This window comes from Hetaerina americana, unplaced genomic scaffold (genome assembly GCF_022747635.1).
Source record: "Hetaerina americana unplaced genomic scaffold, ioHetAmer1.1.p SCAF_3, whole genome shotgun sequence".
Taxonomy (NCBI): domain Eukaryota; kingdom Metazoa; phylum Arthropoda; class Insecta; order Odonata; family Calopterygidae; genus Hetaerina; species Hetaerina americana.
Window position 1 is genome coordinate 48,171,126 of NW_027286874.1, and position 25,664 is coordinate 48,196,789.

The 25,664-nt window shown below is 36.0% G+C and overlaps 1 protein-coding gene across 1 annotated transcript in view; it reads right to left on the reverse strand.

Annotated features, from left to right (window-relative positions):
• Positions 1-4,609: 4,609 nt before the first annotated feature.
• The window catches only part of LOC139690900 (titin homolog), a 370,135-nt gene continuing 349,080 nt past the window's right edge, over positions 4,610-25,664 (reverse strand). The window contains exons 40-48 of the mRNA XM_071588519.1: positions 14,087-14,288; positions 13,569-13,705; positions 10,605-10,855; positions 8,382-8,605; positions 7,252-7,393; positions 6,956-7,155; positions 6,276-6,428; positions 6,027-6,150; positions 4,610-5,084 (exon numbers count right to left, since the gene is read on the reverse strand). Of these exons, the coding sequence (XP_071444620.1) occupies positions 4,950-5,084; positions 6,027-6,150; positions 6,276-6,428; positions 6,956-7,155; positions 7,252-7,393; positions 8,382-8,605; positions 10,605-10,855; positions 13,569-13,705; positions 14,087-14,288 (1,568 nt within the window). The 3' untranslated portion in view covers positions 4,610-4,949. The remainder of the gene's footprint in view (positions 5,085-6,026; positions 6,151-6,275; positions 6,429-6,955; positions 7,156-7,251; positions 7,394-8,381; positions 8,606-10,604; positions 10,856-13,568; positions 13,706-14,086; positions 14,289-25,664) is intronic.

Here is a 25,664-nt window from a genome sequence, read left to right on the forward strand (position 1 = left end):
TTCTTACTAAATATTTTTATGCAATTTCCTCCTAATGCAATGGTTTGTATCGACGAACAGCATTGTAATGGGTTAACTGGGTTATTTCAGTCATGCCTTGATGTATGTTTCCTTATTTGGGCAGATTACAATATTTCAGGGACAATGATTGTCTTTCAAATTAATTTTATTGATTGACCAAAGTAGTTTTGTGGTTAGAATAATTCAAAAACTGTTTCATAATAAATCAGATCAATAATAAACCCAATGATTAAAATAGGGCATTAGATTTAATGTGAACCAATGTGCCTAATACTAGCCTGATGATGGCTGGTGAATTTCTTATGTTGGCTGATTTTTATCACCCACTACTGATTGGGATAATTTGCTGAATGATGTCTTTGATTCAAGTGAGTGTAATTCTTGGTCACAAATTCATGAAAGTTAATTATGTAGCAACAGCTTCTTATTCACTTTTGACTGGAATTAATTGATTAATATAGATACTGATGGGGCAGTATCTTATTTAAGTGATATCATATATAATGATATTGATTTGTATCTCCTAAATGCAATTTTAAAAGGAGCTTCTTTCCAAATTGATTTTCTGCTGAACTTAAGTCCTTGATAATTCAAAAAAAGAGAGCTCACCATATCTGTTCTTTTCTACGTGGATTATCCATTTGTCTTTTTATTTTTTGTATCATTACCAACACACAATAAATTACCTACTATTGCCTCACATGTCTGTATCTGTTTTTGGCTGTCTAGATTTGCCAACAATAGGTTCCAGACTGTTACATTTTCAATTTTATCAACTTCTTTTAGACCTCTGTGTGCATATATACATCCCTCATGAGTGCCTCAGGGCTTTTATCTGTCTACACAGATTTAATTTTTTCACTTATGATATTGTTCACTGCCTCAATGATAAAACTTATTTTTCATGCTGATGACCTTCAAATTTATAAATTTATCAATTTAGATCTTTTCTACCAGAAACTTTAATCCATCATCCTCATTGTCATTACTTCAATCCTAAAGTTGGGCATTTTTATTCAGTACCAATCCCATATTAGCCAGTTTTGGCCTTTTGCATCAGTCTATTAACATGAAATGATGACAAACAAAAACATCCCAGCACTAGGTGGGAGGAATTCACCTAGGCAAGAATTGAACCCAAAACCTCTTTTGTTATCAGGCACTGATGGAACAGGGGATCGTACTGGTTGCCCCACCAGAGGTCCCAGGTTCAAATCCAGGTGGCATCGAATATTTTTCAACGGGATCTCGATCCCTACTTGAGGTGCTTTGTGGAGGGCACTTTGAGAGAGTATGCCGTCCATCGAATGGGACGTTAAGCTGTGGACCCCTTGGCGCCTTTCATAAAGAGTAGGTTCATGCCGATGCTGGGTTTCTCTCCACCTTTATCATTTCCTGTCCATCCCTGATGGTGTAAATGACCTCAGCTGTCGGTTGCCTCCCCTAAAATACTACTACTACAGATGTTACCTCACCACAACTGATGCCAGTTTACCGCAGCCCTCCATTCTTCTCTAATCTTCCACCTCCCACTGATAGGTTTTCTGTTACACACCCTCCTTAATGTGTCATTTGCACTTGTCCTTTGGTCTTCAAGGGATAAGTACATATAAAAAGCCTTTCAAGAATTTGTCTTTTTGTATTGGCTTCCCAAATGCTGCTACGCTGTAGAGAAATATTTGTTTGCAGTTTTTTGTGAAGTACGAAAAAAAAACTTATTGATGTTCTTTGTGATACTATTGATGCAGCATTAATTTTAATTTCTTTGCAATTTCAAATTATGCTTAGGAAATAACAATTGAACTTATTACTGATAAGTACATATATTACTCCAATTAACCTTAACTGGAGTAGAATTTTCAGTAGGACAATCAAGAACAAGGTGCAAGGAAACTGGGAGTTCAAAATTTGAATGAAACTGACAAGAGCTGTCTACGATATATAGTGATATTATAAGCATTATAAGTTAAATTAGAAACTCCATTTTCCATGCCTTTCCATGCATTTCAGAGTTTCAAAATTTCAGAGTTTAAGAGGACTCCTTGATAGCTTAACTGGCTAAAGCACTCGACCAGACATTTAGGGATCCAGGTTCGAATCCCAGTCAAGGCAAATGATTTATACACTTTTCAGGATGAATGATGCAGGTGCTAAGTTTCATGTACAGGGTTAATCTTCAAAAGTCCTCATCTTCCTGTAACATGAACTTCACCAGCGAATAAACCTTCACACAAAATCCTATTGTTTTTGAATGAACAGTTTCTGAACTCACCCTGTACAAACATGTCTACTGTGCAATTTTTCTGTTACAAATATGTTAGCGATATGCAATGAAATTAAAAATTTTTCTGATAGTCGTTTTAGCACCACTCAAAAAACGTCTCTCACAATAGCAGCAGAGGTATTAATGTTTACTTCAGTGAAAGAAGTCTTAAGGTCTGGGTCCACCATCTGTTGGAATCGATTGTCTCTCTTCTTCCAATAATGAAAACCATCTTCCAGTTTGCTGTAAGGAAGAAAATACTCTTCACTAGCCACATGTAGCAAACATTAGGTCGTGGCTGATTATTATTCAGGTGGAATGGAATCAGAATTCATCTAATAGCCAGTCACCCTGGATTGTGATTTAATAAATTTTTCCAAAGAATTATACCATCTGAACTATAGATTGAAATTCTTGTCATTCAGCTTGATATTATAGAATCTGCTTAAATAGTTATTTGTTATTTACAGTGTGTGTTGAATTTCTTTGAATGAACATTTTACAACACAATGCTATTCCACAAACAGACAAAATGGTTGAGTTTATGGAACAGAGTAAAATTTTTATCCAGTGTGAGATATCTACATGTATGTTCTGGAGTTAAAGGCACAAGAGCCATATAATAATTATTTCTTATTCTTGGAATTGTGCGAAACTCATTGAATTAGCATTATTTGCTCTATGACTAACCATCTCTAGCAGATAAAAGATTGTCTTTCTATCATTTACCTTACTCTGAAGTAAGTCTTATAAGAGTTAAGTAGGTATGAGATATCATACACTATACAGAATCTGTACAATAAGTATCGTGACTGGTTTGCTGTAGCCTCAACTGAGCAATCGGAGGTGGATGGGGGTCCGACCGGTCGGCTCGGTAGAGGGGTCCCCCACCACTCAGGCACACTTTAGTTCAGTCGCCTCCGAGCATGTGTTGAGACAAGAGGTGGATTTTTGTGATGTGTGATTGTTTGTGGTGTCGTTGTGCCATCATGGAGCGCACTGTCGAGCAATGCTATGTTGTGAAGTTTTGCGTTAAACTCGGGAAATCCATGTCAGAAACCATTAAACTCATTAAACAGGCTTATGGGGATGATGCCTGAAGCTGCACAAGAGTTTTTGAGTGGCACAAAATATTTAAGGAAGGCCGGGAGCTCGTTGAAGACGAGCACCACGCCAGACACCCCATGACCGCTGGAAGTGATGCTCAGGTGGCCACAGTGAAAAAAGTTTTGGACTCTGACAGGCATCTAATCATCGCTCTTATCAGTGAGGAGACCGGTCTTTCAGTCAGAACTATCCACACCATTGTATCAGAGGATCTTGCGATGAGGAAAGTGTGTGCGAAGCTGGTGCCAAAAGCCTTGAGTGAGGAACAAAAACTGTCGCGGGTGGCAATTTCACAAGATATTTTGGACTGCGTGCAAGAAGATGAAGATTTTCTCAACAACATTGTTTCCTCAAAGTATGGCTCATAAGGAGCTCCAAGGATATGGGTGCGACTCCATTGAGAGGGTTCAAGCGGCAATGACAAAGGCTCTCTGGAAACCGACTTCCAGCGGGCTTTTGACGAGTGGTAGACGCGCCAAACTAAGTGTATCGATGCAGGTGGAATGTGTTTTGAAAATTATTAAGTAGTTGTATTGATAACTGCAATAAATTTTGATTTTTGGAGCCAGTCTTTCTACTTATTGTACGGACCCTGTATTAATAAATAGGCACCTACCTAAGCACTCATCATTGCCATGATAAAAAACTGAAGTACTTTGATGCATGTTTACCTTCCCAATATGAAATATAAATAACAGCATTGTCTGGGAAAGAATTTGGTAGCCGCATATATCCAAAGCTGCACAATTATCATGATTATTGTTCAACTTTTAAATGTGACCATTTATTATATCTTGTAAAAGTATACTGATTGTTAGAGTACTTTTACACTTATTTATCTCAGTCATGAGCAAAAGAGTCATACCCAGTGCTAGGATTTTTCTCAGTACTGTTGCTTTTATGCTAGATTTTTTAAAGTATTAGGAATTAGGAAATCTTATGAAATTACTGAATATTTCTAAACATTGCTGTGGTATTTTTCAGAATGTTGCCATATCTGTTTGGGTCTCAACATGGCAGCTCTACAAAGTAGCAGGTATGATTGAGTCTATAAGTTGTGCTTATATTACTCATAATATTTGAAATGCTAGGACATAATGCTATTGATGGTGTTCAACACATCCACTTGTTGAGTTTTCTTTAATTTTCATCACATTTAATTGTTTTAAGCTTGCATATTGATTACTTGCGGGTGTTGGAAAATGAAACTAAGATGAATATCAATATTTTTTAAGAAATAATAGTTCTATTTCATTTGTCACTTTTTTACAGAATTTGGTTTTTGACATATTAAACATATTTTTGAATAAATAGATATATAAGTCTTTATAGGCCTGAGACCACAATTATTTCCATATGGGTTGTACAGACTTTGGGTTTTTTGAAATGCTATTATGTACAGTGGCAGAGAGTTGTTGCTTGGGAGGGGAATCCACCTTTCGTCTAGTACTGTTTAAGGCCACCAATTTTGAAGACCCATTTTTCTTTGGTGATTCCCTAGAGGATAGTTTGTTTTTGTCAGAAGATGCTGTGGTCGACACCCCCTTCTTAGAAGTCCCTAGGCGAGAACTTCGCCCCACTGCCACATCCATATGAACCCCGGAGTCAACAGAGCTCTGCTGTCGGAGGCCATCTGTCTTCCTTCCTCCACCTGCTGCTGCTGCTGCTGCCACTGCCACTGCTGACTGAGGTGCTGAAGAAGAGCAACAGACGGTCGATACTGGACGAGTTTTGAGAGTTATGGGGGAGGAAGTGGGAGGCGAGGACAATTTAGGGCTCTTGTCTTTGGAACATAAACTAGAGATTTTAGGAGAATTTGAAACACTTGCATCTCCCTTGATTACTTCTGATGTGCTCCTCACAGGCTCTTCCTCCTCAGCCTCTGAAATTACTGAACATTCAGTCAGCTGCTGGCCAGGCATGGATGATGCACAGCCAGCAGAGACTGAGCAGTCACTAATACCACTATCGCTTCTCTCGCTACACAAACGTGACCTTCCAACTGGTGGACCTTTAGTGGTTATGGAACGATTGCTAGCATCCCAATTCACACCAGTGCCACTTGTCTCCTGGCTAAAACCCCCTGGATAAGTGAAACTAGGAGCACTTTCTGTGCTATTTGTTGATGGAGGATTCTCACTTAGGCTTGGCAAAGGATGTGGTTCATTGGTATTCAGGCGCGTCCCTCCCCCTCCAGATGATGAGGACAGGGTAGAGGTTGCTTGTGGGCCAGGTGAAGAGACCATTGTGGAATTTCTTCTGGCCGACAAAGTTGCCATCCGTCCCAAAGCACGTATGGCATTGCCTGTTTTCTGCAAACATACATGCATAGGGTTGCAAACAACATACATGCAAAACAATTCATGCTAAAACAAAATGCAACTAATTCACTTCAGAATTTTTTAAAGTGTTATTTTAAGTGAAGCTTATTCAATAATTATGTTTTAATGTTTATTACTAACTATCCTAATCTTTCCAATGTCAGCTATATACTTATATGATTAAGAAAAAACAAGTTAAATTTATCACAACAGTCAATATTAGTATAGGAAATACAGTAATTACTTCAGTAAAATTATTTAAATATTAAAGGGTAAATTGCAAACTGTATTGTAAGCACAAACAAAAGTCTTACCTGCCACTTCCTCCGAATTATAAATTTCTTCAATTTGTCAGTGCTCAATGTAACGTATTTGATTGACCTCTCAGGTGAAGATAGCCAAGAATGTGTCAAACATTGTGAGGCAGTTAACCTCTTCCTAAAATTAAAGATTTCATGTCACTAGTCATACTCATGAAGATAAATTAATACAGATTAAAACCAATTCAAATCAATCAAACTATAATATAAGTATGTTTAGTAGAGTATCATGAAGCTACTCACTCCTTTCTTTTTATTAATAATGAGCTAATAAAATCTTTTGCATCCTCAGATATGGCCTCAAAAGCCTCATCTTCAAAATCAAAATCAGCCCTTGTGATGTTTGCAAAAGTTTCAGCATCATTATCTCCCATGAAGGGAGATAAACCAGAGAGCCTAAAAATAAACATAAGGAAATGTACACTCTAATTAAGAAGATATGAAATAATGAATATTGCAAATTTCTCAAGAAATTTAACTGTTGGAGGGACTTAGGAAAGGAACTTGTGGAAATAGGGAATTTTTTAATTATTGATTACCTAAATTAAATAGAAAGAAGGGTAAGTCATATTTAATGTGACTAATGCGGGTTGTTACTGTACAAATTAGTATGCTAGGTTAAATATTTTAAGGGCAATCAATAGTATGTCACTTTAAAAGTATTAACTGATTAACATAATTTGCAACTTCAAAGAACTGCAAGAGATGCCGCAACAGTTACTTTCATGGGGTCATCTTTTTTTGTGCACTGAAATGCTAAAAATTAAAACAGTGTAAAAAACATTTGCTTTGATCAGGATTCCTGGCCAAGAGAAATGATTCGAACACTGTCAAATTCTTGCTTAATTTGTAAATTTTATAACCAAAACAATCTAATATGATATATCATCAATTTTACTTGACATAGAATGGCAATTACTTACAGAACATAACAAACTACACCCACAGACCACATATCTGATGATACTCCAATAGGCTCATAATTAATGATTTCAGGTGGTATAAACTCTGGGGTCCCAAACAATACTCTCACTGGCTCATCTGGATTCAATTTTTTTGCCAATCCAAAGTCTATTAACTTTATTTGGTGTGATGTTCTCGTACGGCACATAATATTTTCAGGCTGTAAGATGATTTAAAAGATAAAAAAATACATATATTCTTGATCTCAAAAAGTAGATAATGCCACCTTTTGAAATTTTTGGAAGATATTTCTTACCTTAAGATCAAGATGTACAATATTCTGAGAGTGCATATATTCTACACCCTCACAGATCTGTCTCATGAACAGGATACAGTCTCTTTCTGTCAAAGTAAAGTCATCTGCTACTACTCTTTCAAAAAGCTCCCCTCCAGAAATGCTGTGGGATAAAGAGGTAAAATGAGTAAAACTCTCATGACTAAGTAGGCATGCTTTCAAGGCTGTGCTATTTACAAATGCATTTCAAATGAAAAGCTAGGCCAGGCACTTAAATTCCTGCAAGTTTGATTTCAAATTAACTCAAGAGCATCCTAAATATCCCTTATTCATAGATATAAATCTCGCTAACTTAAAATTTGTTAAAAAACTTGTCAAAAATTTTGCTAACTATTGTTATGCAGAAGCACTAATCCCATTACACCACGGTATATTTGAGTCCATAGCTTGATATGGCATTGTCTGCTGGGGGAGTTCAGCACATGGAAACGTCAATAGAATACTCACCCTTCAAAAGCGTACATTAAGGGTTATATTTAAACTAAATGCAAGAAAATCCTGCAGGGAGTTTTTAAAATGTGACAAAATCATAACTATTCCCTGTATATATATTCATAATGTGATTCTGTATACCTGCACCAAAACCCCTTTTCTGATCAGAAATAGGGATGCTCACAAGTATGATACCAGGGGTAAGGATAATCTTTATCATGGCCATTGCCAAGTACCAGTACTACAAAAAACCCCAAAAGTTTCAGGAAAACTGCTCTTTAATCGACTTTCTAAAGAGCTAAAACAAATACTTCCTCAAGAAAATAAATTAAAAAAAAATGTTCAAAGAATTCTTTGTAAATAATGTTTTTTAGGGTGCCCAAGAATACATAGAAAGAGCCAATGCAGGGAAATCTGTTTTTAAAATCTTTAATACCCATTATTATGTAATTTAAATCCATCCATATGTGTATGAATTTGTATATATGTAAATCTAAAGCACCTGTAAATTTGATTGAAACTCTAATGAAGCCCATACAATTATGCATTGTTCCATGGTGAATAAATCTTATCTATCTATCTATATCTCTTTAAAACCTCTATGGGAATGATAAAAATATGTTAAATCTCATTATAAATGCATTTTTTGTGCTACTTACTATTCCATCACCATGACAACTTCTCGTGGGCTTTCAAATGCAGCAGCCAATTGAAGTAACTTTGGATGTCGAAGGCAGTTCATAATTTCCACCTCTTCCCGAACTTTTTCCCTATCTTTTGATTTCACACAGCGGATGAACTTTGCAGCAAGAGCTTGTCCTGTTGCTAATTCTTGGACCCGATGAACTACACCATAGCGACCTTTTCCCAGCTCTTCCATTACCTTGAGAGTTTGAATAAGATCTGATTAGTTTTTAAGGTATCTAAATTTATAAAAATGATATATTTAGGTCACTTGGAATTATTGCGTGAATCTGACTTAAGGAGCTTACCATACATGACTCACCTGAACATTTCAACTCCTGCACAATGACAGTCAGAGAAGTGGCATGTGCATTACGTACCTATATAATATTTTTAAAGCAACCACATTTCTTTCTCCTTTAGGCTGACACATCATTATTTGACACTACTAAAAAGCTACAGACTCCTGCATTGCCCTAAGGCTGAACATGTAAAACCTAATGCTGAGTTTCACCACAGAACTCAAGATAAGCTAGAGTTCATTGCCAGACTTATATTTTTAAACTGAACAAAGAATGGGGTTATGGATGGTAAATTATTTTAACATCATTAAAACTGATAGCATGCCTATAAAACTTTTTAGGAGTAATAATCAATGAAATCTCAAACTTGAATGAGCATATTTAAGCCCTTATTCAGTAAACGTTCCATAAATTCCTATGCCACAAGAAACCTATCAAAGGTTGTGTAGATCAAACAGTTTTAAAAATAGCCTCGTTTGGTAATTTTGAGTCTTGAGTGTATTATAGATTATCTTTTGGGGATCTTCTATGGGGGCTGACAAAGTATTCATCTTGCAAAAAAGGGTTCTGAGATATATGGCCAAAATTCCAAAAAGACAATGTAGACCTCATTTTATAAATTTTGAAATCTTACCTGTAAGATGTTTGTGCATATATCATGCTGTATGCATGTTCAAGAAAACATCTCTATTTAAAAATATGAGAGTATCCATTGTTATGCCACAATACAAAGAAAGAAGGTGCATGTAATACAGCATTCCACTTCATTGTTTCCACAAGGACCGTATGCTGGCATTAAAATTTATGAGCATTTACCAGTTAGCATTGAGATAGCATTAAATATCAGATTTTTAAATCTAGGTAAACATTTTTCTCAATCACGAGTTGTTTTTATGACCCAAATGAGAATATTTCATCAAGGCATGACAAGCTGTAGCCATTTATTTTTTTATTATAACCATTTCTCAAAATGTATGGATACATTGCTTGTTTTTTATATGACATACCTTATATTTACCAATGTAAAATAAAGATATGAAATAATTAATAAATAAATAAACTAAAACTAAGAAGAAATGTTTTGTTCAATTTAGGTTGCCCTGAATAAAGATGGGATCTCAAATTCACCTTGGAATGATTAAATTAAATGCTTTTGGATATAAAAAAATCAACAAATGAAATACTGGATCAATTTACATAGTTTCATAACGTTCAGATAATCAACTAATTCATTTAGGTACTGAGCGACTGACTGATGGCAAAGAAAAATATAGTGGGAGGATTAGTGCAGGGAGATGAAATTGGGGCAGGTTTTGATCAAATAAGCCAAAAATTGAAAATTAATGCAAAAAATTGTTTCTGGGGGACTATATTAAAGACCATATCCTTGGTGCAAAATAATATAGACCAACTATTTGAGCCCAGCAAAAAAGTTAAATTTTTAAGGCATTTATTTTGAGATATCGTTTTTTTAAATCTAATAAACTAAAAATGCTTGAAAACAATTGCATTTTATGAGAAAAATTCAGAAAATTTAAGGTTCTAATTAAAACTTATGAGCTAACAGAATTTTTAATGGAATATTATGATGTTATTTTTCATTAGAAATAGTTGTTTATTGAAAATACTACTTGCATAAAATAAAACTTTTGATATTACTTGGTTCATTATAAAATAGCAGGACTGGTGGTAATATAAATGAAAGTAAATGCATATCAATATTATATAGTTTTACTACCAGCAAGGAATTTGTGTTAATATCCTAATCATTTATTGCTAACACTCTTGATGGCAGCTGGACATCTGGTGAGATTTGTAAATTTTACTTGAACATACATATTAAATTGATATTTAAAAAAATCAAAATGTAGAGAATAAAAAAAGACATGCACTAACCTCAAACCTCTCTCGAAATTCAGTTCCTGGTTCAAGAGAAACTATTCGTGGTGCAAATGGTGGACTAAAGTCTGCATTATCCTCTTCATCCTCCTCTACATAGAGATTTCTTCTTTTGGTATTATCGGAATCAGGATGTTTCAAGTTACTACCTTCCCAAGTGCCATTTGCTAATCCTTCATTTCCAACTCCATTTTCCCAGGCCTTCGAAACCTTCTCCCTCACTGATTTTTCTGGCTCTGTTCCATCTTCTGGAATCAATTAACCAAGGTAAACAACATGTATGTTTTCAAAGAAGAGTAGAAAAATTCCCAAAAGGTGATAAGAAAAATAAACAATAAATTCTTTATTAACCTGATGCTAAGCAAGCAATGGAAAAGCTATCATTAATTTACTAAGACATCATGAAGACCCTCTCATGAAGAGGATTCCATTTGTTGAGAATGCTAAGAGATGAACATAATCAGATATTTTGTTTAAAAAAATCCAATGAAATATTTTCAGTCATTTTTTGGGCACAAAGCTTTAAATATAAATTTCACCACACATATATGTATAAGCATACTTATATGTATATACATTCATATATGTATGTGTATATATATATATACATATATGTATATGTGTATATATATATATATACATATATGTATATGTGTGTATATATATATATATATATGTATATGCTGGTTATGGTTTCCCAGGAAGACCTGGTACCCAAAAAATCACTTGAGCTTGGGTGGAGCTGCAGGTGCCCAGAGTGCCTTGCCCGGGAATCGAACCCAGGACCCTCCGGTCAGCAGTCCAATGCTCTACCCACTGGACTACCGCAACCCACTTTTATACATATATATATAAATAAATAAATATAAATAAATAAATAAATATATATATATATATATAATATATATAAACTATATAAACCCAAAGGTCGGTTTGGTAGGTGATGGTAGAGTTCACCCAGTACTAAGCCTGACGGCGTGTGAAATTGGCACATCAGGGTAGGGGGGCCAGTTCCTTTCCCTGTGCTGTTTATGGTTTCCCAGAAAGACCTAGTACCCGAAAAATCACATAGCTTGAGTGGAGCTGCAGGTGCCCAGAGTGCCTTGCGCAGGAATCGAACCCGGACCCCTCCGGTCGGCAGTCCAACCATCTATTCCCTGGACTACCACGACCCACATACATGTGCACACTTCTCCCCTTTTTGAGGAATCTAGAATTAAGTTGGTCCACTGATGACATTATGCACTAAGAACATATGCAGAAATTCCTACTAGCTACATCAATTCAGGATGCTGTTGTAAAGAAAAAATAGTAGCAATTTTCCAGTAGATTGATTCAATTGTACGATGTGGTTTCAATGTATTACATCCTCTTCAGGGACCTGAAGATGATGTAATACATCGAAACCTGGTTGCAAAATTAACTTATCTTGAGGAAAATTGCTACTATAAATTCTTTATTATATTCAAATTCCACCACATCATGCCCGAAACTACTCAATTTGTTCCAGATGCAGTATTCATTTGTATTATATTTGATAATATGTTACAATGAATATTAACTTAGCAAAAAGAATTTATTAGTCTGGGGAATTTACAATACATATGTGTTTAATGGGATGCAATAACTTGGGGAAACTTTTAAAATAAACAATATTTCAGTGAGTCATGATAGGTACCAGATTGTCTATGAAATTCTTTGTAAATGTTTTTTTGGTTTATTTACACTAAAATTCATGCTAAGTCATGTGCTTTTGGTTGGGGACAGCTCTTAGCTACATATTGTAATGTTGAAACATTTTACATTAAGTGGAGTTGAACAATCAAGGTTTTACTCCATGCACATCCAAAGTTGATACCATTAAAGTTTGATGGTCTGTGAAACTAAAGGTTTCTCCAAAATGCACTAAGCTCTATGAAACTTTTAACATTGAACAGGTGAACAAACCTCCTTTTCCTTGGAATCAAGTTTCATATTTCACTACTCAAGTTTAAGAACAAGTATTTTTATGACTGGCTCTGACCTGAGATATATGTGCATGATTGAACTGCAGTATTGGCCGGTTCTAAAATGCTTGTAGGATCTTAATTCTTGGATCAAGATATCTGGATTGCTGATATTAAAAAATCACTTTATCACTATGCTTGAATTTCAGAGAGGGTTATTATAGTTTGAGTGGAAGTTTACAGGATGAGTAACCCAGTATAAAGTCTGTAAATTTATATTTTTACTATATTGCACATAAGAACTTAAAGATATGTGTGGAATTTTTCTTTTTATCTCCCTTAGGAATGGTATTTTGAGTTTCGCGGTAAAGGTAGATATTATAAAATAACTATGAATGTCTAAGACCATCATCTTTTGGGGACACAAAAAAGTATGAGAGGCTCAAAAACTAACAGATACACCCATTCTCAGGCTTAGGTTTGTGCTGTGCAGTGATCTTGTAAATCATGCTCAAATAAACTTTCATTCAAGTTTTGTTGACCCCAGAGTGCTGAGGTCTTGGGACGAATTTGATTCACAATTATCAATGTGCGGCACAAAACTTAGTGAGGGAGTACTCATGACTTTATCATACCTGAGGGAGCAAATATCAGTCTTTTTCTTTTTTTCCATCATGTACATTTGGTGGGCCACTGCCCTTAGAATATATCCTTATAGGTATGAGTGTGCATGTGTTAACTATTACATGTGTGCTAACACTACAGCTACTACACATGTGTGTTAACACTACTAACAATTCCACTAATGTGTGTTAACACTTAAATGGAAATATAACATGTTATTGACCATGAGATTTCAGCCCACTCAGCTTAGTGGGCTGAAATTGGTGCATTTTCTCAATACTGATTAATAAACTATGTAATCATGTTATTTAACTGTCTATAATTAAGCTTCACTGGAAAGCTAGTGCTAAAAATAAGTTATTTCTCCAACCGAATACTTAGATGAACTCACCTGCCAATGAAGGTGGTCTGTAAGGAAGTGACACGCATGATGGCTGGCTAAGGCCATGTACATTTGCTGCCCGCACTCGGAAATAATAGTCCTCTCCAGGGTTCAATCCCGTGACAACAAATGAAAGCGAGTGACACCTATAAGTTAATTAATATGCATTAATGATACAATTAATTCTATTGAATGAAATCATCATCATCATCTAATATAATCTCCAAATGTTCTTTGAGCATTTTTGAACCTGATGCAAAATAACAGATATAACATGTCAATCAAAAGTATAAAATGTTGGAACTGCCTCCTTTGCATAACTAGGGAGAAAGTAATTATCACTGACCATTTATAAGATAAAACAAGCCAGCAAAAGTTTTAGCATATTACTGCAAAATACATTCACCATGGACATCAGGAGGTATTTTTTAATCAAAATACAAGATAAAATTCTACTGTAATTGGTTCCAATTAAAAACATTTTACCAATGATTTTTCATTGTTTTCATTCTGTTTTTCAAATTCACCTTTGAGCGACCACTTCCCATTCTTCCTCCTCACAACCACCTCCCTGAAGTTGTCCCTTCTTCATTTCCACGCAGAAGCTTGTAACAATTCTTCCACCATCATAAGGAGCACTCGACCATGATACAACAGCATTATTTAAGTCTCCATTACCCAAACCACTGCGTCGCACAAATGGTCGACCTCCTGGTGGATCTGGAGGACCTATGGAAGAACAAAAAAATTATTGAGGACAAATTCTAATACAATGAACAGACTTGGACATCACTTGGTGGAATTTAAGATTTTTAGTGAACACCAATGATACACTGTGCCACTGTGTTGATGATGATTGCCAGTCGACAGAGCGAAGTGATGCAATTACCTTCTGTCGAAGGGAAGCAGAGGCAGATAGACGCCGAGAGGAAAATGAGAAAGAGTAATATAGTAAATTAGGAAGGCGATCGACTGTCGCGGTCATTTGCGTCGTTAGAGATCGGTGGATAATTTGGTTGCGGTAAGATTTACAGGGAGTAGGGAAGGGCATAGAGAAACCTGACGTCAGCATTATCCTACTCCTGACGAAAGGCGCCGAAAGGTCCATAAGTTAACACCCCATCCGAGATGAATACGGCACTAAAAGTGCGCTCAACATAGCACCCAAGTAGGGATATGGTTACCACTGAAAAATTATGTCACAGCCGTTTCCATTCCTGGCCCCAGGGGAGGGAAGCCAATACACCACCCACTGCAAGAACTCAGATGTCCAGATAAAATGATTTTGAAGGTTATATTAGCCCCACAATTACAATAAATGGTGTTACGATGTGATTTCTCCGTTCCTCTTGAAGCCCGACTCCAGCACGTTGTCTTGTTAGAAAATCGCAGTTTTCTGACTTGAAACTACCTGCACATAAATCGTAGGTAAGTCGGCGAACGGCAGGAATAATGATAGGTAGAATATATTTGGGCTTACAATATGCATATCCTATTTTATACTCACGAAAAACATGAAGGCGGAAAACAAGGTGTACACAAGGATACATGATATATTACTACATTTTCAGTTTTCGTTTGTAAAACATGGGTTTGTACGAAAATCGGAAAAGCATATTAATATGGTGTAGTATTGTGTAGGCTACACGATATAATATTATCATAATTGACTCGTCGAGGCATCAACTGTCAACACGAATGATGTTTAAGCTAACCAGTACTTATTTTTGGGCAATTAACATGTGATCGTTTCTTTAAAGGAAATAAGCGTAAGTTTGAAGTGGGTGGGAAACATAAAGCAGATGAAATGGATTGCGACGAGACCCTCCGACGGTAGGAACTGGTTATTCACGATTTTCCTCTAAACTTGTTTTGCGTAATTCGTATCAGCAAGTACAGTGATCGCTTGTTCTCTACGCTTTGAGTCACCATAAAAGATACATGGAAGAAAATTAAACTTGGGAATACGACTCATCATAAACCAAGTGGTTGAATAATTTCTCAGATTCACAATTTGGATGAAATGGGAGAGGCTACTTATAAAATAAACGATATGCAATAAAACTATCGATTTTCTTTGAAACATAATATAAGTACATCATATAGGCTCACCAATAGGCTAGAATTCCATGTTCTTAATTTCCACAAAATTGGCTGATATTTTATACTTAGATTTATAATACTGATCGGCTTTAGTTATCTGCGTTAACTCTTAAAACAACAAATTCTAATTTGGATATTTTATTGAAACTAATCAATATATTTGCACAATAAACGTACAAAATCTCATGGGTAATTTTGCTAGCGATAAACTTACGGTAATCACCGCTTTCATTTACGGTTAAAATATATCTACTGCCATAAATAGAAAATTGAGGAAATCTTGATGACAGTAATCTTGTCTGGTAGTAATAGTTAACACTTACCAATGTATCAATATCGTTCAGTCATAACTATCGTTACATGATGAAATACTCGATGAAACTTATAATGAAAAACCTTCTGCTTACTTTTTTATGCCCTCAAGTTTTACATACATTTTACAAATATTTCAAAATGGTATTTTTCGTTGTTTCAAATGCTAACCTTCGAATTTCCCTCTATTAATTACGCTGTGAAACGTAAAATTTAGGAGCACATTTTCTCGAAGAGTGTGTTAGTTTAAACTCTGCTTTTACAAGAAGAACCGCGGAACTATAAGCGTTGTTTTGCTTTAAGCACTCAATCGAAGGTAAGCGCGCAGTCCGGCTAACACGAAGGGTGCGAGTTAGCTTAGTTGTGATTTGTAGTAATTTGAGGATGTGCATCATGTACGCTTTCCTTGAATTGCGCTAGCATTGGGAAATAACCTCTTCCGCGGGAGCAACTTAATCCCACTTTCTGTTGCTAATCTACATTATCTCATAATTGGTTCATGTTCGTCAATTCCTATGATGCATGCGTACTGTTATGGACATACTCATAAATTAAGGAAATACTCGGCACATACTTAACTGTTTCCGCTTAAATGAACGGCGGCAAGTTCTAGCCACCTGCCACCACTGTACGGTTCAAAGCCGCGGATAAAACATTTAAAAATGAATTTTACATATTTTTATCCTAGTTAGTTTGATATTCCACTGATAGTTTTTTCTTCCGATAGTAGCCTCCTTCGCTGAGGCTCTTCTGCTCACCATTTAAATTTCGCTTCTCCCATCATTGGTGACCTCGATGTCGATGTTGAACAATTTTTCTCAATGTCGAAATGTATCTTTCCCTACTTTTATTTGGAAATCCCAATATGCTGTATTTTTAGTAAACTAAAATTTCCTCTAGAAAAGCAGCATTGAATTCCAGCTCACAGTACGAAAGGTTTCACACAGATCCATGCAGACGGTCTTTTCGTGTTCCCTTCTCCATGATGCTCTAAAGAGAGATTAGATTTCCTTTTTTCCTTCTCTTCTAAATCAAGTTTCATATTTAAAAAATAATATATTTCCCTCATCTAAGTTTTTAAGTGGATTAATCATGTGTTGCAGATTTAATTGGGTTGATTTGACGTTGGTTGATAACTGTTTGATCATTCTCACATTTATCTGTATCGAGAATATCACGTTAATATGACATATTTTTTTGTATCCATCCATCGAGAAGGCGTCACCGTGAATGCCACATATCATCATAACTATGTTATCCTCCACACATCATTTTGCCTATTAAATATTTCATTCAAATACCTCATTAAATTTCCGAGATTTTGAATGCTACAGATTTTTATTAATTACATGGAATTAGTAACAAAAATTACTAATTGAAATTAAATAATCGGGTTGGGATGTTGCAACTGTACCATGTTCCCTTGGCAGAATCTTGAAAGGCCGGTGAATTCAAAAGGCCCTGCCCAATTGGGGATAACCATAATCACAATATTAAAAAAATTTAGATAAAATTGGCTTATTTTAATGATTTCAGATTAACTATCTTCTAGGTCAACTTCTGTCCAATTAGGTAACGCAAAACTTATCGGTTTTGGAAATTATATCGACACGAGAAGACAGACTGACACACTGAAACCAATCGGAGTTTTTTATGAAGCACAAAAAGGATAAGAACTAATGGATTGCTCATCACGTAACGTTTAGTTAGTAAAATTATATCGAAATGAGTCAACAAATAAAGCATCGACTCATAGCGAGAGAACTATAATGTTTTTGAACGTTTAATATTAAAATATTTTTCTCGCTCTGGGCAGTCTTCAGAAAACCGAAATTTGACGGCCAACATTCCTGGTGAATCAGCATAATTACGAGTATAAGTATACCTAGACCTGTCCGCCTATTTTATAAGTCCTTATAAATTTCTTATTTAGATATAGCTAGGATAACCTTCATAGAGAATATGAATAATACAATGTAGTAATATTATGTTTTTGCATGAGAAAGAATACACAGCGCGAGCAACTAATTCTCCCGTTACTGATATTGCGCACTGGGTTTTACCTTTTGAATTAGAGGGCCAGAACATGTGCGACGTGCATGGACGAGATTCTCTCCTACAACCCATTCAACTGTGGATAATAACTCGTTTTAGAAGCAAGGCCAGAAAGACGAGGCCACGATAAGCCACTCCACTTACACCAGGCTACAAATTATCACTTTTCTGTTTTGAGAGCGAGAATGAGGACACAATGCAGGCGAAAACAAGAAATCAACAAAAATTTCTTACCGATTTTTCCCCCTTCTGTATTCTCTTCCTCACCAGCGCACGTATTTAGGGCAGCCATCGGCAGAACGCAGAGGGATAATGCGTACTATTCGAGACGTTTCCCAGCGTGAAAGGCAAAGGAAGTGGGTTGAAATACCATCAGAATCCACGGAAAATAGTGCCAGTGTCACGCCGGAGGCGTCCTCACCGCGGGCCTCACTACCTCTTTCCCTGGCGTCAGTAAAACCAAACAATTCCCTTCCTACCTTGGAGACTTCCACCCCCGAACTGACGCTTCCCAATCCCGATGCGAGACAAACTGGCGCTACCACCCACATGCGCATCGCTTCCCCTTCCAGCCTGCCGCCCGGTTCCCTTCCTTCTAAACAGATACACAGTAAGCATACCAACTCTTTTTGTTTCTGGGAGAGAACAGTAGTTTCCCCCTTCCTCACACTTTCCTCACGTAACTCTTTCCTCACTTGCCCCCACCCACCCTTCCTGCCCTCCCTTCACACCCACGACTCAAATACTCTTCCCTCCCTCTTCTATGATTACCAATCCGAGAGGATTTCTGCGCTCTTCTTCCTCCATTAGTGGCGCAACAATATCGGTAACCCATAGACAAGCAACAGAAGCGCGAGATATAGAATGACAGAGAGAGAGAGGGGGGGTACAAGAAAAGGGTTAATAGAGGGGTGGGGGTGGAGAGAGAGACGGAGAGGAGGTAAAAGAAAACCCCTCTCAGCTTGCTTTTAACATACTAGGATGGCGCGATACCCATAGCCAGTGCCGTTTTGAAGTTTTATCAGTTACCCTACCGAACAACGAATAAAGTGAAAATTAATAATAATTTACATTAATGAAACAAAACAACTATGACGCATCCCTGCCAATAAAAGAGTCTAAATATAGCACTTCAAATAAAAGATATACAATGGAAACTGCTTAAACTGCATTACCATTTTTTAATGAGTAATAACTCTGGTCGCCCACATAAGAAACGCTGTGATTTACAATAGAACAATTGGCATATTTTGACTTCTGCATATATTTTGACTTTGCATTTTCAGAATACAAGCATTAAAATTGAAATAAATTGTATCCATCTCAAGAAAAGTGAGTAATCATGCACGTTCATCGACGAAATTTATGGCACCATTTGTGTTCATGAGGTGGAGACTACCCCTAAAATATGAGATTATTCTGTCATTAGTAATGGTTTAACACACCAAATTAGGAAACAATACTTCGTTGAATAAATATTGCTCCGTTGCTCTTGGCTGAAACAGCTCTTTCTCACGCTTAAATAGCGACTATGAAATCGTTTTGAAAGAGAACAAAAGAAAATTTATTGCAATGCCAATGAAGAACGACTTTATTACGGTTAACTTTGAATATTCGCCGACTGATTTTCATAAATAGTAGATTTATTTCTCTCAGAAGTATTGGCTTTAATATAAGCTTAAAATACTGTTGCACATTTGCTTTACATCAGAGTTCATAAGGAAATTTAGCAAGTTTTTTTGTTTTAAGAGGCACTTTTACGGCGAGGATATTGGGCCATTTTCGGAAGAAATGATCTGAAAAAATAAATCAAGGAAAACCAGGTTTAACAGATTCCTATGAAGAACGCTTAAATGCTTTGACAAAATACACATGCCTAATTTGTTGATTGAATTCCGTACTTTTAACATAAATCCAGGAAAAGAACAAAATAAATGACACTGTGTTCAAAAAAGTCTATTAATCAATAGATTGAAATGACCTTGATGTAAATAACACCAATAATTTGATATTGATGAAAAGAAACAGGCTTAGAGGGTGTTCTTGGTATTTTTTTGAATTTATTCTTTGTTCCGAGGCAGCGAAGAACATTAAAAGTGGCTGGTGGAATATATTTGGAAGATTACTTGAACTACACATTACATGCATCACGTCTTGATTTATGATCAACTCTAATCCTGATTGCATGCGGAACCTCTGGAATTTTTATTTAAATTTATGATAGTTGTTTAGGCTAGGAATATATCTCTTGGAGGAAGAAATAATTTTGCATTTATCATGTCTGATAAAATGGAAAATGATTAGGAAAAACTCTTCCTCTTGCGCAAGTTAACTGTAATTTACTTTACACTTTATACCATACTAATTACGAACACCTTTATGTCTATTTACATAGCAGATTGGATTAGGTTAGTAACACGAAAACCTAAATTAAGTTCTAGAGTCCAAATCTCGCTCGGCTTCTGGTAATTGGGTGCATTAATTTAGCAAGGGTAGGGTCGTTCCCAGCCAGGGGACTATTTTTAACCATTTTGAATTTTGAACTGAGGCAGAAAAATTAATCAATACAAATGAAAACTCTTCGATGATTGGACGTACCGGAATTAGTCCGAGGAAAAATGCACTAGACGTAATTCAATTCTGATGTGGACCTATGCGGAGTTGATCGTCTACTGAGCTGAGCCCCAATAAGGGGTGGAGATTTAGTCGGTCACTGAAAGTATCAGAATTTCGACCGGATTTGTAACTTTTAAGCCTTGTGATTACTAGACATGTTACTTCAATATTCTATTTTAAATTCAAACTTGTTTAAAATCTCTTTTTAGCTAAAATTTCTCGATATTAATGTTAACATTCTTAGTAGGAGTCTCTGAGGATTAAATGAGACTCATGATACTCCCTCATTTTCCAGGTGAACCACTTTTTTTACCTCGCCCTACACGTAGCCTCTGGCGAGATAAACCAAAAAACGTCAAAAAACGGTGTGCCATAGCAAAAATCAAGCCTGTATAAAATATTTCACTATTTGCTTTTGGTATTTCAGTTTTCATTGAAATGAAAGGACACTATATAAAATGCAAGTGGCAACTCTGAGCCAATATTGTACGAGGGATTATATCGTGATGGACAGGATGAAACAGATTTATCAGCTAAAATAATGCACAATATATTTAACTTGGGATATCTGTACACATAACTCGGATTTGAACTATCAGTCGATGAGGTGAAAAGCCGGATGTCTATTCCGCATGGGTTGCAGGTTTAGCTTTTACAATTTTATTTGACAGTGCATTTAAATATGGGTCCAACTAGTGAATACGTAACTCGCAAGGCCTAATTTCCGAACAGGCAAACCGTTTGAAAAATTGCGTTTTTCAAGTCGAAGCTTTCGTCGCTCTATCAAAAGAAAACGAGGTGTATCGGAATAATTTGGACGGTTATTTATGTATGTGAATGTGATGCCTGCTTGTTGTTTTTGTGATACTGAATAATTGAGGGATTAAAAATCGAAGGAATCTTCGTCAATTAAAAGTTTTATATAGTGCCAAGATGCTAAACACAGGATCAAACCTAGGAAATTTCATATTATGTAAACTTTTGCATGAGGAATCAAGAGTGCCAAGCACGAGGAATAAATAGAGCCCATATGCATTAAATTAATTCTGAAAGTCAGTAAGTTTATTTTGAATGTTAATTTTTCTTATTTCCTAGAGTTTTTCTCATTAATAGAGTCGGCGAGCATTTTGCGGACTTTGGCCAAGAGTTACAACATCAGTGATAGTAAAATCTTGAAAGAAAAACTGTGCAAACGTAAATCGGGAGCTTCATTTCGATCCATGGGAACGAATAGATATCAAAATTAGCAAATAATTAAAAAAATTAATACCATCATTTTTTTCTCCATTTCATTCGATTGCTATAGCAACAAAAATCCCGTCTTGCCTATAAAATCACTGTTTGAATTATGAGTGAAATTTAACTATTAAAATATACAACCATAATTCAAGCTATGTTTATAACTATCCGTGGTACAAGGTTTATTTAGAGCGACGGTATTCATATATAGCCAGTAAAATGTTCGCCAGAATTTCGTGATTATAAGCTTTGAGGTTTTCACTTCGCCAGCGCCGAAAAAGAGAAAAATAGAAAAAAAACGATCAAAACCGATGCTTGTCTTAGAGACAATAAATTTTCTCGATGCCATGTTACATCTATTACTACTTCCATATTATCTTGGATATTAAACATAATCTAGTCTTATTCTATATTAAAATTTACTACGCAGGAGCTAATTTTAAAGAAGAAATATTGAACTTGCTCGTCTGTAGAAATGAACCACAATGTAGACACTCACGGTCGGAAAATCATCTGATTGTGCTTACCTGTTATAACGATAACCATCTTGAGTTAGACTTCGCTTGCGTACTTCATAAAAGCTACACTTATTGACGACTTCAGACTCTGACCTCCCGCAGCTATTGATTCTTTGATGTATCGTTCAGTAGCGTTTTTTAAGATTTTTTTTAAATTGTAGAAATTTATTTTAAAAGCATAAGGTATAATTTTGATCAAAATTATTGTTATATTCCCCACATTTGGTCATTCTTTCAGGTAAATGTAGTATTTTTAGTTAAAAAAATCTAAATTAATTGGTCGAATATAATGACATTTAATTTTTTTCGTGTACGGTAATTGAGATTTTGAGAATAATGGTTACTCCAAAGTTCCCAGACGAGCTTCCTTAAGATTATACATGCAGAAACGACAGTTACCCTAATAAAGGAAAAACTATTTTTAAAACAGACGGAGAAAGTCGCATCAAGAAATTTCTATGCCTCCATACAATAGTTCTCACATGGTCATATACACGTTTAGGCTATGAATTAAACGTAAATAACATCTTAAAAACTGATAATAGGATTACATCAGCGATTATTCAGGCGATAAAAAAGCAGCAGAAATTAAAAATTTATTTTTTCTTGCTTAGACATTGCCCGATATTTAATAAAAGTACAAATTATAATATGCATTTTCAAAATTATCAATAAGCAGCTGCTTAGATAATCTCAATTATAGTTTCATGTTTTTCTTTGAGAAAGTGTCTCAATTTAGGTATAATATCTGAGCGTTACTGATTGTGGTTTACCCAAATTCTTGTCTCACACATCTCGGAAGTCGTCCAATTTATCCAGGTCCTCTGATCACCTTGAAATAGCAATTATTTGTCTCGCTCATTGCCGAGACTTTCACCATTTTTACGACCCTTAGGCCCGCCCATCGGTTTTCGCATTTATATCGGAACATCAATCTCACCGAGCGATTCGAGTTGATTTGGCGGGAGCGCGAACTAAATCTTTGAAGCGAATACATAGACCACGTACGTCCATTTCGCTCTGGAATTATCAGGTTCCAATTCCAGTTTGTACATTATTTCTTCTTGTTGAATCAGTATAAGCAGAAAGGTACTCGAACAAAGGCTGGTTTACATTGTGTATAAGATTGTTAAAATTGAGTACAAGTGAAAGCTGCCAAACGATCACTTCATGCATTTTACATTAGCTAAATTTTAACAATTTTCAAAAACAAATTTTGCATAACTTTTCTTCATTCCTAAGTTTATTGGTGATTTTCGAAGCGTCAAGGCTATTGGGCACCATTTTTTCAATCCTAAGCCCAGTTTATTTTGGTTTAAGGACATAAAACTTGGACCAGAGACAAGAGACGACAGACGACCAGACTATTACTGAATTAAAAATTTTACCGAAGTATCGAATAAACATTAACGTGATATTAAACACATACACTATATGTTCTGAAAAAGTTAGTACCACGATGCATCGAAGTTTCAAATTCTATACCTAATTACTTTCAAATAAAGAACTGCTGCACTGTTATATACATACAGGTACATAAAAAACCGGATATACATTTACACAATCAGTGTGCCGCAAAAATTTACAATTGTTAGAAATTGTATTTCACATTATTAAAACTAAATTGAGTCTCTTCATTGTTTTTGACAAAACATATCCAGAAATATACCGAATAAGAGCAGTAAGGAAAACTAATAAAAGGGTGCCGCAAAAATAAATGATTTATGAATAATTGCGATTGAAGCAAATTTAGTAATACGAGCTCAGAGGTGATGATTTAATGGAAAACACCCTAACATGGGTTTGGTGTATGAAACATTGGGACAAGATAATTAAGAAAAATCAGAGAGTAAAAGAGTTCTCAAAGAAAGATGGGAACACATTTCGAGGAGATCACAAGTCAGCATTTAACAAATCATATTGGGACTTTTTCGTGACTGACCCTAACCTATCTAGACAGACCCTAGGTGTAACCACTACTTACACTTTTTTGTTGTGATCGTAGAAAGTTCTTCAAGTCTTCTTGCTTTAAATGTACTTCTTCATGGAAGAAGTACATTTAAAGCAAGAATAAGACCCAGGCTACTAATTATTTTTGTAAAAGATTGATTGAGTTCAAAGGATAAGGGCGAAGAAAATGAAATGAAATATATCATAAAAACGTTTAACGGCCATTATTTGTGTCTGATGTGCTGACATCGTAAACTTGGCCAAAAATAACATCAACCCAAGTTAGCCCAAAAATATAATTTAAAAAGTCGCCGCTATGGACTTATTTTTTAAATTCCGTACACTCCAATCAATACTTACAATGTCCGCCACATATCTTCAGAGGAGCAAACTCCAACGATGGCCTCTTGGATCTAATTTGACACTCAGATGAAATATTTCTATCGCCATTAAATGGGAAGTTTTGAGGTAATTGCGTAATTACTGCTTGCATTTTTCAAATTTATAAATTTTCCAAAGAAATGAAAACGAACTTCGCCTATGCTTATATATAAAAGTGTTCGCTCCGGGCGTTCGCAGGCACGGATCTCTTGCCGGCAGCTTCGGAAAGACGCCTGGGTCGTAGAATCGCTCAGCCGATTCACCGTGTTTTCAATTGCTCGACTCCCAGCTGATATTTGACAGGGAAAGGAGAAAATTGAAAATAAAACTTGCAAGCGACGAGCTATCTGGTCCTTCGCGGCGGGTTCTCCGAAGAGAGAGAGAGAGAGACTCGGGCGACTGCGTTACAGGTGCGCGTCCGCCCGACTTCGGTCTGTGCTCGAGGAGATCCTTTGCGGGTCTACCTCTTTACTCGCTTCACTCCGCCGGCTGCTCAAAGAATACGCACCTTTTGCCTCCTTAGTCGGAGTTCGACCACCAGCGCTGCGAATTCCTTCCGGATGACCCTCTCAAGTTTCCCCTTACGACCCTCATTCCCCTTATCGTTTCCACTTCCCTCCTCCGAGCAAGTTCCTCCAATCCCCCTGGCCTCCTTCCCATTCCCTTCTTGCCCTCCATGAAAGAGCACGGATCATATTTTTTTATCCACGCAATCGAAGGAAAGTGAAACTCGTAGTTGAACTTATTCCACTTACTCCTATCCTATCCTAAAAAGACCATTGCTATCGAGACAAAATCATTACATTTTTAAGAAAAATGATCATATAATTTCATCGGGTGTAGAACAACTATGTGATACAACTAAGTTTATTAAAATTCTATTGAATCCATGATTAATTTTACACTTACAGCTCTTCCTTGAGAGGAAATA